The following is a 15,343-nucleotide window of genomic DNA, read 5'->3' as shown; positions in this document are numbered from 1 at the left end:
GTCAAGCCGTTCAGACCAAAGGGATTTTGCTCAATGGGGCCAACGGGTGGTAAATCATCGCAATGAACCCAGCCCGTGGAGCTGTTCCAATGCAAAGGCTTCTCCTCGACGGGATCCCATGGGTGCCACGACGGGATGCTTTCTGATGCCGGATCAGGCAAATTATCCTGTCTTAGCTGGATGCATTAGCAGCAGAATATGAGTACCAAGAAAAACCTACATACTGGTGTACGCCGTTACTTAAACCCTGCAGCAAGGCCGCCGCTTCGCCTGCTTCGTCTTCGACTTCTGCAGCCCACAGATGCGGGACATGGTAGCCAAGCAATTGCGAGACCAAAGGTCGGCTCCGACGCTTCGACCTAGGGCTTTGCGGAGCCGTTTCTGTTGTTGACCTCTTCAGATTTGACCTAGTTTCTAACCGACGTGATGAAGGTGGTGGCGCAGCAGACCTGCGCCTTGTTTCATAATTACGAGAGCTTAAGTCTGTTGAACTGATGCCACCTGCTGACTGCTCACCAATGACCGTGTCACCAGCATTGGCGACCGGTGCTCGTCCGAGTCGAACGGTTGACTGCTCATCTGCGTTGGTGTCGCTACGGTAGACAGTTGAGGTACCACGCCACAAGACGTCCGAGACCCCGTCACAGGCTTCGGTGTTCAGAATGAGGCCAGGCAGCTCTTTTACTCTCCTATAGCAACCTTGAGCGGAATTTCGTCCTTCTGGAGATATGACTAGCATGCTTGCGAGCAAGAATCCTTTAAGGCTGTCAGGTCGACGACGGTAAAGCTCCCCAAGAGAATCAACGACTGCATGACACCACGACACCTCAGTAATATTTCGCTCAAGGCGTCGCATATGCTCGGAGTAGCTTGGGAGGATTCTTAAGATCTTGCACGTAACCACGCCAAGGGACCAGATGTCCACAGCTGTCGAGTAGCGCTCGACCCTGATATCCTCAAAGATCTCAGGTGCAGCATATGGAGTAGTGCCACACCGAGTGCGTAACTCTGTAGCGTTCTTACATAGCCCAAAATCCGCAAGCACAACGTCGAATGGTGCTCGTGATCGAACCAAGATATTGTTTGGTGAGATGTCGCGATGCGCCAATTGCTCACCATGCAGGTACGACAAGGCCGAAAGACACTGCGTAAGAACCAACACGCTTTCGGAAATCGTTATATCCTCTAAATTGGACAAAGGGCCTCTCCGGGCATATTCCAAATGCAATTCAGGGGGTTCGTCAACTACGCCGAGAAGCTTTACAATATGATCCTGTTGAAAGTTAGAGCCGCAATAGTATGGACCTAGGAAATACTGACGTGTGTAAGGTTTCTCATATTGTCTGCTTCTTCCTTCCATCTCTTCCGATGCTCGTCGTGCTTGAGGATCTTCTTCATGACCTCTTTGGAGGGGGTCTTGATGACAAACTCGTTCCCAGTACTAACATTCCAGCAATGGATAGCGACGCCAAATCCACCCTTCCCAATCTTCTTTTTAACGCAGATGGGGCCTGGACTAGGCGTATGCGCCCCCGTCGGCAGCTCTGTGTCTCTCCGGAAGATGTCTAGATCATGGATAAGACCTTCTGCCGTCGCGCTGCCCTGACGAAACGTATTGACATTATCGATGTACGATTTGCATGTGATGTCATGCTCCACGGCAACAACCTCAAACTGGACATGGTCATCTACCTTGATGATGATGTGTTCTTGCCGATGCGCGGTTTTGTCCCCTCCAATGATCCAGCTGAAATTTCGCCGCCTACCTTTCCCCTTGTTGTCGTAGGTAACTTCAGTTCCAATACCAGATTGTAAGTCTTTTACTATAAATCGTCCCTGTTCGTCGAATGTCAAGCTAAAGTGGTAGTTGCTAAGACCCTTTAGATTTGGCAGGATAACATCGCACTTCTTGCTGCATCCGAATACCAGCCCATGGGACGATCGTGGGACCTTGCTAAACCTGACCTCGATGAAAGGTCTGCCACCGTATTCGGATGTCTTTTTGTCCGCTGGTTCTTCCGGGGGCTCGGTTGTCTCCCGGTCGTCACGACCGTATCGAACCTCTCGCTTGGGTCTTTGATGCTGTGGTGCAACATAAAAAGGGCTAGCCTCGATTGCCGTTGCCGCGTAAAGCTCGTGATCTTTGTCGAAGTTGGGGTACACACGAGCAATGAGGTCTTCAATGTCCATGGTGTCTTTGATGTCTCATGAGGGGGTGTTACGATAAAGGCGCGGAAGAGATAACTATTGTTATTGCCTAGGGGGCAGTGGACTTTTATTATTGGAGCGAACAATCGCGACTGTACTATAATTACCTTTCTTCACTCCTGACCAATCGTGCCTCAAACCTGCACCTCGTTTCAAACCAAGAGGCGGCGGCTACGTGTCTGTCGCCATTGGATGTTAAGTGCATGTTTGCTTCTATCCGTGCGGCACACCGTTATGCACTTGGGCAGGCCTCGACCACCCGCCGCCCCACCGAAGCGAGTGCGACTAGGCCCAGGACGCGTTTGAGGGAAATAGACTTGGGTCTTCAAACATCTGTCTGCATCATAATTTCCGACTCTTACAACCGCAAAGCGCGGTTTAAGCCTTCAGTGTCCACGGCAAAATGTCTTGCTCGCGATCGATGACCGTTGACGATGTATCGGCCCTGAGCGACTCACAGCTTGGCGAATTTATGAAGAAACATCGCCGCCCCGACGGCTCGTTCGAGATTCCTATTGATGACTGGGACAGGTTGTCCAAAGAAGAGCGAGATCGCCTTGCTCAGAGACTACAGTTAGTGTATTTCTTTATCTTTTCAGGCATTTCATCTCCTCACGCCGGCTTAGGTTCATACAACGAGCATTAACCGACGACCCTACGGCTCATTCTCGTCCGCTTGACCTTGATAAGCTCGACACGCTTTTGTGTGATGTAGCCAGCAGAGAAGATTCTCTATCACTAGACCAACCGCGTACAAGGGAAAGAGAAACTCAATCACCGGAAGATCCGCTAGAGGTATATAAGGAGAGAGAGATGGAAGCGTACGATAACCTTGTCAATGACGGTGGCCGCCCACTGTACCGAATTGACCTTCTAGAATCGGTTTCAAAAGACCCTGATGCATATCACGAGATGCTGGAGCCGTTTTGGCGGCAGCCTCGATCCAGTAAACCATCAGAGATGGATCACTTTAACGATCAAGACGTAATACAAAGACAATGGCATAGGTGGCAGAATTTCCGAAAGTGGCAATTAAATAACAGAGGGACTAGCAACAAAGGCAAAGAAGATGGATTTTTAGCTTTTGCTGACAAGATAAAGCGTAACTTTATAGAAGTAGGCTGGGCAGAAGAGGCGGCCAAGATTGAAGCTGATCCGACAATTTTGAAGAAGCCAGGCAAACAATGGTATTATATTCAGAGGCACCACAACTGGCAGCAACAGTACCAGCGAGAGCTTGGATGCAAAGATTTTTGTGATTACGAAGAGGCGGTCAAAGCACGGTTGACTCGACATGGCTTCACCCGACCGTTCCATTTAGCAGAAGGTCCCAGGGAGCAGGACAGGTTAACGGAGTGGATCGAGTATCTTGGTTTCGAGTACTGGTGGCTTGACCGCTATGCTGCGTCTATGAAGCGTCTAAAATCGAAACACGATAAAGCCTGGGAAGAGTTAAAAAGAAAGGGAGTAGTAAAGGATGATGAAACTCCTGAATTCGTCCGTACTCATGCTTCAGGTACAAGATGCCAAATCGAAGAAGACCACGCACGGGAGGCAGTACAAAATGCAGAATCAGAGGCGAAACAGGTCTATCAGAAGACGCAGAAGGACCCCAATCGCCTGAGCATTCCGAAGGAAAAGCGTATCCAAATGTTGGCTAAGGCTAGGAAAAAGCTATCAGCAGCACGAGAAGCTCTTGACTTTACTAAACGACGTAGTCATCTTCTTATTGGCTTTGTTCACGCGACCTTTGACTACGTCAACGCAAAGCAGGACGTAGTTAACCAGACTAATCTTTTGGAATGGGCGGTGGAAGAGGCACACAAAATTGAGGCCGAAGAGAAATCGACAACTTTGGAGAGCAGCTCCCAGAACAAGAGAAAGGCATTAGCCGAAGACGTCTGCTTAGCACAGCCAGACCCCAAGAGACAGAAGTCAAACGCTCGACAGCATAGCCCGCAACCTAGCAGCAATGAGATTGGCATGAGAGACAGGAGAGCTTTACACAGGCGAAATCGTCCATCAACAGACACAAATCAACAACTTGATCGAGATCACTGCCATATCATACATGATACATATCCTAGCCAAACCAAACTTGCTGGATGGCCGGTGAAGCAAGTGTCCTTCACCGAAGCTGAGCCCGAATCTGCAACTTCAGAGGGCAGGCCACGGAAAGGGAGAAAGGTCGCATTCCAAGATTCTTCTTTGGTGCAATCAAGCCCCAAGAGACCGAAGTCAAATGTTCATGGGCACGGCGGGCAATCTAGCGACAATGGAGCTGGCGCGGCAGACAGGAGAGCCCTTCGCGCCCGAAATCGACCGACGACGGGCATCAGTCAACAACTAGATCAACATCAAAATAAAATTAAAAAAGACACAAATTCCAGCAGCAAGTCACCAGTGCCTGACGTGCCGTCTCAGGAATTCATCCCGAGACTACGTCGCAGCTCTCGCCTTGCGGCCCTAAGTTCTGGACCAGGAGTTCGCTCGAAAAAACACCAGAACCACGTCCTCGGCAATCTAGGAAGCGTATATTTACCAGTGGAGGAGGTGTTGGGGAAGCGCATTCGTAGGAGGTGAGGACGTGGTCGCATTACGCGTCAAGTTCAAAGACTGCGATGGCTCCTGCATGTTATGGCGAATTTCGAAAACCCTTCAAAATTATCACAAATGACTGATGAATTTATCAGTGGATGATTTTGTCACCAAGGCAGTGCAAGTGTGGATTTGATCTGAGAACTAGTTGTCACAGCGTGAGTGGTATATGACCGGGTGATTCGCGAATTGGATGTATTCGTGACTGGCCCGGAACACATTTGTCGCGTTGCGCGGTTGCACTTCTTGTATATTTTTGCATGTGTCTGTTCTTGTTGCCTCATTACACAGCGGAAACTTTACATTTAATACCTTCGAAATACTGCTGTTGCCACCCAGGCAGCAAAATAGTTGCGTGGTCACTCAACAGAGGCCCCATTATCAGACAACATTACATTTAATCCAGAGACAGGCGAGGGGGACAGAGCCAAGGCCGGAGGCAAAGCGTCTGGTGGACATCCCCAGATCATAACGCCTGTCCAGCTTTTGCTCGCAGGATTTCGACTGCAGGGTTGACCCGCGCGGCTATAGAACGAATCCAGACGCTGAGCCTGAGGTACTATTTGGAGTTCGAAGCAAACGGAACGTAGCACCGTCACTTCCGCTGCAGGAGACAAACATTCAACAAAGCCTCATGAGCACAATATTTCTTCAGCATGTGTCGGCAAAGTATCGGCGGGATGCATAGTTTGGCTCCCGGCTAGGCAGCACATCCTCCCCGAGACGATAGTTGACAGGCGACACCTCGCAATCTTTCAACCACCTCCCGTCCTCTGTGTCCGAAGCCATCCAACCTACAACCCCGCATACCGGGATGAGCTGCTTGGAAGAGCAAGACAACTTCACACTTGCTGTACAATGGTTCTATCCAAGTCAAGCACTACAGGGAGAGAATTAAGAGTAGAGAGTGGAAGTTCCCATTCACGTAGCTGAGCTAGGCGGGCAGGCAAAGGGGGTCTATTGCCCAGAGGCCAGATGTTGCGGCGTGGACCGCAAAAGGATGCTGTCTGTGGAATTCGCGTTCGATCCCGTGCATATGCTTGGTAGGGTTCTTGGGGTAGTATCCATGGCATTGTCCTCGGCATCCAGCAAATCAGATGCCTGTACACGTTGCAGGTTTGACGAGAGTGGGGCCAGTCCCGTGATTAGTTCTCCACTGACTAGTTAGTTACATGTAGGCTTCCAGATCAAGAGCAAGGGTAGACAGTAGTTTTCACATAAAATCACTGCATTGCCGCGCATCTACTTTCCCAGCATCATGGCCCGCACTCGAGCACAGTTGGTCGCCCAAGCGGGCCGCATATCTTCAGCGCCAAAAGATCAAGGTTCGTGTTTTATGAAGCGCCCAGCGATACGTTGACTGAGGACAAACAGGCAGGCGACTTCAAAAGCCGAAAAGCCCCAGGACAACACGAGCCCAACAACGCCAGACTCCAAATCACATTGGCGACGGTCGAATGCATTCATGTCCAAAAAAAAAGAGCACATCTCAACAGGTATGGCCCTATGTTTGTTGTCTATGCGAGATTAGGAGCTAAGTATGATAGGATCTTGTGACGTCTGGCAAACGCGGTACGAAACGACCCATTGACGTACTTGAACAAGATCTGGAGTCCGGCCAGAAGCGGCAGCGTCGATCGCCTCGAGTCTTTCCTGTGCAACAGATCCCAGAAATACAAGAGACTCGTCACAGAAACACCTGTGAACAAATTAATCCTATTGAATTTTGGGCAAGAGAAGGGAAGTGGCCTCAAGAATACTTCCAATCCAAAATGGAGCATTTATTAGCCCGGAAAAAGTCCCTGCCACCCCTTGGCCGTAAGCGCTCGAATTCTGCAACGTCAGTGACTCCCAGCGATCAGCGGCCGAGGGAAGAAAAGAGCGCACCATATAGAGACACGCGATATGAACTGCTCCTCCAGACTAAAGGTACATATATGGATATTTCTGAGCTAGGTATCACAGAGTCAAGCAAGTGTGCAATTCAAGAGCTTCTAGAAGGAGACCAGCCAGTCCCTAAGGACACTATTTTTGACGACTTTATCTTTATCCACGCCTACTGCAACTTAAGGGGTAAAAATGAGGCTAGGGTGATTCAGGATATTTCTCGACTAATCGTCCCTTCAGCAGAGACGCTTGCTCTCCGTGTCAAGAGCCTCAGGCACCTTACTGAAAGTGTGAATGAGGGTTGGAACAACTCTATCCCATTAATAGGGACTCGCCCCCAGCCTGACTATTCTGTGGGATTAACACGGGAGGCATTCAACAAAGACCAGCTAGCTAAGCTGTCCCCTTTTATTGGCGACTTTATCAGCGGAGACCAGTCCTTTTTTATGGCAACATACTACATGTACTTCCCATTCCTAACATGCGAGGTTAAGTGTAGCGCCGCTGCACTAGATGTAGCTGATCGACAGAATGCCCACAGCATGACTCTTGCAGTACGGGCTGTCACTGAGCTTTTCTGCGCTGTAAAGCGTGAAAGCGAGGTCCACCGACAGATACTAGCTTTTTCTATCTCTCATGACCACCGATCAGTAAGGATCTACGGCCACTATCCTGTACTAAAAGGCAAAGATGCCACGTACTACCGTCACCCGATCCGTACATTTGACTTTACTGAATTAGATGGCAAAGAAAAGTGGACAGCTTATCGTTTCACTAAAAATGTTTACGAGTTGTGGATGCCATCTCATTTCAAGAGGATATGCTCAGCCATCGACCAGTTACCCGCAGATTTAGATTTCGATAACCTGTCGCCGTCCACGGGTTTATCCCAGGACTTGCAGAGCCAGCATTTGGCCCAGTTGGACGCCAATTTAGATTTGCTTCATACTGAGCGGGGTAGTCAGTCTGGTAATCCTGAACAAGAAAAAGCTACACCAAGCACCTTATTCACGAACCCTGGCACGGCAAAGAAACGGAAGGGTAAGAAGTAGGGTTTTGTTTTGGGGAAGGGAGAGGGGGACGTCGGTAGGGAGGGGCTTGTCACTCCGTCCGTTATCAATTTCAAATTTTCATCTGAGCTGAATGTTGGGACTCTATCAGCTTCATCAAAACCTCCCAACTCTGCATGATTGTCGGAACGGCAAGAGCTTGAATTCCTTGGCGGATTGCCCTGGCGAAGAGCCTGGTTTCTTGGCCGCCGTCTGTCACCCCAACCGTGAGTTGTTCGGCCTACATAGGATGTTCATATACAGCCTTGTGAAACTCGCCTCTCCAATGACGTTCTGATAAACCACGCAAAGTGCCTCGCATCTCCGCCATTTCCTGCCGGGAGTTCTGAACTGCGGCAGGATACTTGTTTTACTGTTGCCATCGCAAAATATTTGCCAGTCGCTTTCCGAGCCGACGTTGCTTCATACTAATATGCCCACATAAACAGCCTCTGGCATCTATGTGATACGAGCCGTAGGCGAGTCTCAGCTCGTATTTCTCGGCAGTAAGGTGCTCCTTATGGCAGAGTCTTCTCAAATTCATCTAATCACAATATCCACACCCCCAGACAGCTTGATCATGGAAAATACATTTCGCGCCAAATGAGAAAGTAGCCATTTAGTTGCCCAGACTGTAGCTGTTGTTATTCTAGTGGCTCTTATTGCTATAAATTTGGTAGATCACAACCTACCCTTAACGCTTTGTACTGTCAGATGTAGGCTGTGTTACACAGGACAGCAGTCTCTAAGAGCTATCTGTTAGTCGAGCCCACAAGTTATTGCTCTAGGCTTAGAAGCAAAGAAAACACCTACACGTGAAGCTTTCCCTAAGCGCTGTGGCGGTCTTGATCACATTGATGTTGCTTGTCCTAATTGTTGACGCCTTGTCTGTCATTCGAGCGACACAAGACGACCCAAACACAGACCAACAATTCTTTCGCTGAACGTCGTCGCCTCCCCAATAGGAGACTGATGCCGGGCTCTAGGCACAATGTTCGCCAACGTTCAGATTTTAGACTGGGCACGACAACGGGTCGCTCGTCATAAGGCGCTGCTGCTTGAAACATTATACTTGACTGCTAAAATAGAAGTCGACGAAGAGTGTTAGTGACGCAAGCACAGCTGAGACGTAGCGTGGTGTCAGCCTTCAGGCCACTGTAGACAGAAGACTTCTACTTCCGCGTGTTCTATGAACTAGGTATCTTAGTTCTCACATGTTCTTGTATCTTTCGTGAAATCACGACCAGCGGGATTCCCTTGAGCAACGTGTAGAACCAATAATACTTCAGAATGGCTAGCACGACGGAGAGTAATGAAGTGGCTAACACGAAGGAGGATGGTGTAAAGGCAAGCGGCTCGGGTTCCCAACAAAAGGCGTTGCCCAACCTGCCTAAACTGTCAGTTCCCTTGCGTCATTCTATTGCCGTTGGTTTTTAAAACTCAAATAGACATGGCACTCACTACCTATTAGAGGTGGAAAGACCCTTAGGGGACAAGGAATCATTCAGCGTGCGCAAAGGGTTATGAGACCCCGGGACAAGCCACAACCTCCCAGTCCCGTTACAGAGGATGAAGCGGCGGAATGGAGCAAGGAGGACCAGGCGAACGCCGGACCTGCTTCGACGATTGGGAAACAGAATGAGAATCAGAAGCAGGCCTGAGTGCTCCATGGACTGGACATGGCTGCTTGTCCGCGGCCTGGAATTAACTTCAAGCCCGGAGAGAAGCTAGACTGCAAGGTTTGTCTCGTTTTAACACAGGTCGTCCATTCCTCTGGCTTGGCGCAGCAGAGGGCGTTTGCAGATGACACGGCGTCTATTTACACCGCAGATGGCGGCCAATTTGGCATTCAATCATCTAGGAATCAACAGTCTCTTGCGGGAAAATTCAATACTGTGTACAGCAAGTTTCTGAAAGCCTCCTGAGCGGACGAGGCATTCATCAGGGTCTTGGCTCATCTTGGATGAAGGACATTGATTTTTACACCTCGCCGTCCCCGGTGCCAGATCCTGAAATATTTTGATTCATCTTGCTTCGCGCTGTGACCTCGCTTCATGTCCGTATTGTACGTAATTACCAAAGCTGAGCGTTTCCTAGTCACATGGCAGTGAAATTGAAGCTGTGTGAGCAACGAGCTCGTCGGCACCTCACGTCCATGGTGGCCAGTAGCTCTTACCCCCGCGGATGTCTGGTGAATTCCGGCACCGAGGATGGTAATAGTCCTCTTCGTTGCCAAACGGCCACTGGGCAATGACGCATACCTCATCAACACCACACTCGGAGCAGCGCTTGAAGCGAGCCCAACTCAAATGTTCCATCAGTGAGCGTAATTTTTTTTTTGGCAGTCCTCAGAGACTGTCTCCTCGCAAGGTGAGGGGACTTCAATAACCCGCGAGCCTCAAAGAGTGCCGTGAAAATCTCCGACAGGACTTGCTCAAAGGCGGCGTGTATAAGGCGATCGGGCTCCGACGCGGGAGAAATTGCCCGTAGATAAAACACCCTGCAGTGGTCGACGTCATCCGGCAAAGAAGGGCATTGGGGTCGGAATAATCAATGTAAACATCAAGAAGGAAGTCGATTTCGAGGGTTAATACGTCCACCGAAGTGACGTGCTGAACCAGGTATTCCAGCCTGTCGGCATATCGGCTGACAATGGCGTCGGAGACGACTTGCCAGTCTATTTCTGTTCGGGGCCTGGCTTCGTTTTGGCGCTGCTCAATAATGGCCATTAAATATTCTTTTCAGGGCAACTAGCTCGGCATGGCTGGCTTCCGAGAGTCTCGGCAGATCAGGACGCTTGGGATCGGGATTTGCGAGGTTGACGGGGAAGAAAAAGGCCGAAACCGTGGATGAATAGTCGACGACGGTCCGCGATGACCGAATGTCAAAATTTCTCTCCGCAACGCCGCGCAGGTATTCAAAGTGTTGAGTTTCAGCCCATAGTTTGCCGCGGCCTCGCGACCCGGGACGTCGAAAGACCTGGACCTGGTCCATGCCGTCGGTGAAATTGCACTTGATGATCTCGAAGCCGGCCTCCATTCGAATGATGCCCTGCAGGTTCCATTCTTTGCAGAGCTTGCAAAGGGACTGCGCGCGTTTTCGCTCTCCCAAGTCGATCGTCGGACTAGCTTCTCGTTCTGCTTTTCCGTAAGACGGGTCGCTACGGAGTAGATAATCCTGCGTGTCGGGGGTTCCATTCGCACTTTTCCCTCCGCTCATCCCATCGACGTACAGGAATTGGAGGGGCCGACTTGTCCGGTACACGTGCAGCCACCCAGTTTCATGGTCGGACAAGTGTGTTGTGCGGCCTATTATCTTTTGCTCGTTTGCTGCGCCGCCCGGCATCGGCTCCGGATGCGGCTTCGTTTGTCGCGGCGGACCACCGAAGCTCCGAGTAAACCCTTCGGCATGTTCGATCTCGTAAGCGAGCCGGTCTGGATCCGAGGGACTTTCCGGCCGGGTGGTTCCATGGTGGAAGAGCACGCCTTCGGGAACAGTTGCTAAGAAGAGAGACATGCCGTTATGGTGGACCGATGATCCCGCGTTGTGGACGGCGTTGAACATTTCCGGGGCGCGACGCCGCGCGGCGTCTCTGCTGGGTTGGAAGCGCTCGACTTGATCACCTCGAGTCGGGTGCGGCAAGGCACAGAGCCCGAGCAAGATGGGCGAGCAGAGGTGCGATGGCGAGGCTCGAGAGCGATATCGAGGGACTTGTTGTAGTCAATGACGCAATTCCGGCCAGTATTTTGGGTCTAGGCAGTCGCAATCACTATTGCCTGGGACAAGGTCACATAGCCGTGAGCTAGAGTGGTCTGATGAGTCTTTGTCTTATGTTTCGGCTTGAGGTGCGTTTTCATCACCCTGCCTTCCTTTCTCATTTATACAGACTTTCTATATACAGGTGACAATGCTACAGTTGAGACTTTACTCTCTGAGCCTCTTCAAGATAGACAGGGAGGTCCTCTCCCTGGTAGACGCCCTGGCCACGACTCCAAGCCCAAGCATTTCTGGCGGCGGTGCCATGACCCAGCTGGACGCCGTCTTCATGGCCTCCCTCCGGATCATTGCCCCAATCGCTTCTGGAGACATTGCCAGCCGCGTCCTTAGTCTCATCAAGGATGGCAGCAGCGTCCAGCTCGTATTGACGATTGTTGGCCGGTGTCTTGTTTGAGTATCTCGACATACTTCGATTGGAAGTCTTTTGTGAGTTTCCGGTAGCGGAATTTCCGGTGCTTGAGTTGGCGGTAGTCATGCCGAACACGCGCGGCCAAATTCGCAGCAATACAAGCCGTATACTGGGCAAGCAGGTGCAGATCAGGCCGATGTTTACTTCGATTGCCGACCAGAGAGTGACGGGGTATTGGTCGTAGGTTGGGTTCGTTGAGTTGGCGTATTTCGCAAGTGTGTTGAGGCGGAGGATGGAGAAAAGGGTAACGCTGCAAGCAGGGAGGATGGTTAGCCACGACGTTCCGAGTTGGAAGAAGGCATTTGACAAAATCCATGCCCTTGATGGGCGGGGCATTTCGCTCCTTGTCAGGGACTCGACGCTCAACATGGGGCATACGTACAACAGTCCGGTCATGAACATGATGGAAGCACCAATCTTCTTCTTCCAATGAAGCCTAAGCTTGTGTAGTTGGCTGAGCGGTATGCCAATGAGCCAGAAGTCGGTTGCCACGTTGCCGATGGCGTTGGCCCACGCGGATGCATTGATGTTGACGCAGTGCCCATGCGTTGTCGATGCGTGGGCGGCGTCGTACCGGAACCAGCTGTAGTTGAGGGGTGTGCATTGGAAGGTCGTCTTGAAGACAAACGCGAGGCCAAAGCAGATGTGAAAGACGACAGTGGCCCAGAGCAGCTTGCGGATTGTCGGGCTGGGGAATATCTCGAGGTAAAAGAGGGACAGGGTCAGCTTGACGAGGGCCAGAAGGCTCAGGTACAGCATCTCCATGACGTAGAGATACAAGCCAAAGGTCACCAGTTGCTCAGACTGTATGCCCCAGACATCCCTTCCGATTCCGTGCTTCCACAGCCCGGCCAGCATGGTGGTTAGGCTTGCGAGGGCGACTGGCGATGCCAACAGGATCAAGCCGTCGTCGAAATCAAGGCGTCCATTCTTTCGGCTGAAAAACAACCGGTAGCCCAGCCTCAAACAGATGACTCCGGCGGTGACGATGCCGAGGACAATGTTGATGACGAGAAACGGACTCGAGATGTTCCGAGCGGGAGTATGACACGCTATCTCCGTCGTGTTTCTCGCGGCTACAAAACGAACGCAGCGTCAGCAAGAGGGCTGGGGGACGGGCAACTACAAAGGACTGCAGTGATTCGTACATATGGCTTCAGGCAGCGGGCACGCGTGAAGGAGACATTTTTCTAGCGATGCCCTGTTTGACACAGTGCTGCAGGAGTAGGTATTGTTTGCAGTCGCCAGCCGGGCATAGCAGTTGGCCTGCCAAATGTCTCGTGTCAGCGTCTCAAACGGAGGCAAAAGGCTCGCAGCAAGACGGTGAAATCTGCTGGGGGCAACCCACGGCACAGTTTGGCAAGTTGACGAGCTCAACAATGGCCCGGCGCATCACCTCTGTCGAGTCTTGGGACATCCCGTCAAGATGAGGCGAGTACTTGACGTACGGCCAGGAAAAGACCACCGAGTAAAGGGGATTTTTGTTGGCTCAGTCCGTTTTTACTGACAAGCTGCTTCGCTCAAAGTCCATTTGATATCTTGTCGCGGCGAAACGAGCGAGGGGAGCTGGATCGTTGGATGCTGTTCGGACGGCGAAACGTGCCGAGAGATACTGGCCAGAACGCGAAGCTATATGGAAGTTGAACCACGGCAGCGGGACAAGTCACGCCAAATTGACGTAGCACATGGGCCGTGTTCACGGTCCCGGGGCTCACGGGTCCGTCTAAACAGAACAAGCGTCTATTGATAGACGGTCGGGCGGTTGGCATCTGTGCGTACACATGCGATCCCACAACATCCCCCTCTTGACGTTCGGAACGCATTTCCTGGCCAAGGCGCCTTACGGACCCGTTTGTCGCCACTAGTTACGAGGTCTGAGAGCCGGCTTCAAGCCATGGGGTGTTGTTTCGACATGTCAACAGCACTATAAGGAGCGAGCTACGAGCTACGGACTAGCGGACTGATCGGCTCTGGGACCAAAGAGCCTCCTTGGAATGTTTATTCCCAATGTGCGAGTCTCCATGAGTCGATTCTGGGCCGTGGCATCTGGGACAGGTTGACAAACCTGACAGGCTTTCCGCCGCCTCTTCGGCCTCGGCCGCCGGACCTCACGGCCGTTTATAAATCATCTCCCACCGTTTACGCCGGAGTCTGTAGAGCGCACCGGCCTGGCTGAGACGCGATTCACTTGATGAGGAGGGCGGGCAGAACAGGGCCAACTGCTCTGGAGTCCGGACTCGGGACTCTGTACCCCGTTGAAACATCTGTGGCTCCATCGGTCCGTGGCGCATAGAGTAAGTCGCACGAGGCTAAGGCAGACCAGTAACTCAAAGTCAGTACGCCGCCCGAGGCGACGCTTTGACCTGGTGACATTGAAGGCTGCCAAGATGGTTCCGTTATCAACTACTCCACGACCGGCCTCCAGGCGCTGGGACCGGCTCGCTCGTCTCTGACCACGGTCCTTTTTGGCCGGGATGCCCTCGGTTTGGCTTCGTCATGGACTCGTGGGGCACTTCATCTGAAGTCCGGAACAGTCCCATCGACACCTGATTCTTGCTGGCATTTCGGAAACCGTCTTGTTCGCCGCGACCGATCGGCGCATCACCGCGTGCTTCAAGTCCCAGTTCGGGCAGACTAGGCCCACGATAGCACCACGACTCACCATCTCGGCGGCACCAAGCCCACGATACGCATTGACTCTAACGGTTACCCCTGTGGTCTGGGACTCTGGGACTCTGGGACTCTGGGACATCATCCTGTTTGCCCTGCTGGCTCACGCGGCCTCGTCGCCACGCACGGCGGTCTCGCTCCCATTCACCTGTACATGTGGAACGAACATGGGATAAGTCCGTAGGTCCTACGTAGAGTGTAGTCCGGCAGCGGATACAAAATCTGCAACAGCCGTAGTGCCGCCGTGCGATCCATCCTCATCCATCCACCTGCCCTCATAGACACGACGACCACTTCGAAGTCCAGACTCCATATGTACTCGTTGGTCTTCCGATTCACCCAGTAATCCCAGTAGCCCGCGGCCAAGCATGTGTCCAAGCGCCTGGCGCCAGAGTCTAGCAACTCGACCCAAGATGGCGCTCCTTTCCACCGAGCTCCTTAGCCGCAAACAGACGTCAGCCCATTGCAAGTCAGACCTGCGCAGCATGGGACGCCGTTGCCACCACGTCGTCCTTTCGCATTACACGGGCACACACCGCGAGCTTGGCCAGCTACAATAAAGGCCCCGGCAGCACGGGACAGCATTGCCACAGTTTTGGTCCTGTCCGCCACAAGCCGTGCAAATGGCATTTGGCCAGCTACAGTACAGTGCGGAACAGCACGGGTCTCCGTTGCCGCAGCGTTGAGCCTCTCCCACGCAGCGTTTTTCAAGATTCGCATTCGCTTGTGTGTCTTTTGCCGGACT

At 51.9% G+C, this 15,343-nt stretch overlaps 5 protein-coding genes across 5 annotated transcripts; 3 read left to right on the top strand and 2 right to left on the bottom strand.

The window, feature by feature from the left end:
* Positions 1–2,611: 2,611 nt before the first annotated feature.
* Positions 2,612–4,791, top strand: MAM_07231 (uncharacterized protein; the record flags this gene model as incomplete). The annotated part of the gene is made up of 2 exons (XM_040826029.1): positions 2,612–2,781; positions 2,835–4,791. 2 exons carry the CDS (start codon positions 2,612–2,614, stop codon positions 4,789–4,791), a joined length of 2,127 nt encoding a protein of 708 aa, XP_040676070.1.
* A 1,787-nt stretch (positions 4,792–6,578) lies between these two features.
* On the top strand, positions 6,579–7,745 carry MAM_07230 (uncharacterized protein; the record flags this gene model as incomplete). Its single annotated transcript, XM_040826028.1, has 1 exon — positions 6,579–7,745. The coding sequence occupies one exon, from the start codon at positions 6,579–6,581 to the stop codon at positions 7,743–7,745; it is 1,167 nt and encodes a 388-aa protein (XP_040676069.1).
* Positions 7,746–9,032: 1,287 nt separating this feature from the next.
* On the top strand, positions 9,033–9,403 carry MAM_07229 (uncharacterized protein; the record flags this gene model as incomplete). The annotated part of the gene is made up of 2 exons (XM_040826027.1): positions 9,033–9,139; positions 9,214–9,403. The coding sequence occupies 2 exons, from the start codon at positions 9,033–9,035 to the stop codon at positions 9,401–9,403; spliced, it is 297 nt and encodes a 98-aa protein (XP_040676068.1).
* A 1,054-nt stretch (positions 9,404–10,457) lies between these two features.
* MAM_07228 (uncharacterized protein) lies at positions 10,458–11,306 on the bottom strand (the record flags this gene model as incomplete). The annotated part of the gene is made up of 1 exon (XM_040826026.1): positions 10,458–11,306. One exon carries the CDS (start codon positions 11,304–11,306, stop codon positions 10,458–10,460), a length of 849 nt encoding a protein of 282 aa, XP_040676067.1.
* A 346-nt stretch (positions 11,307–11,652) lies between these two features.
* On the bottom strand, positions 11,653–13,345 carry MAM_07227 (uncharacterized protein; the record flags this gene model as incomplete). Its single annotated transcript, XM_040826025.1, has 3 exons — positions 11,653–13,004; positions 13,077–13,194; positions 13,277–13,345. 3 exons carry the CDS (start codon positions 13,343–13,345, stop codon positions 11,653–11,655), a joined length of 1,539 nt encoding a protein of 512 aa, XP_040676066.1.
* Positions 13,346–15,343: the final 1,998 nt, after the last annotated feature.

This window comes from Metarhizium album, assembly GCF_000804445.1.
Source record: "Metarhizium album ARSEF 1941 chromosome Unknown scaffold_28, whole genome shotgun sequence".
Classification (NCBI taxonomy): Eukaryota; Fungi; Ascomycota; class Sordariomycetes; order Hypocreales; family Clavicipitaceae; genus Metarhizium; species Metarhizium album.
The sequence above is the reverse complement of the archived record's forward strand: the minus strand, read 5'-3'. Positions and strand labels throughout refer to the sequence as shown.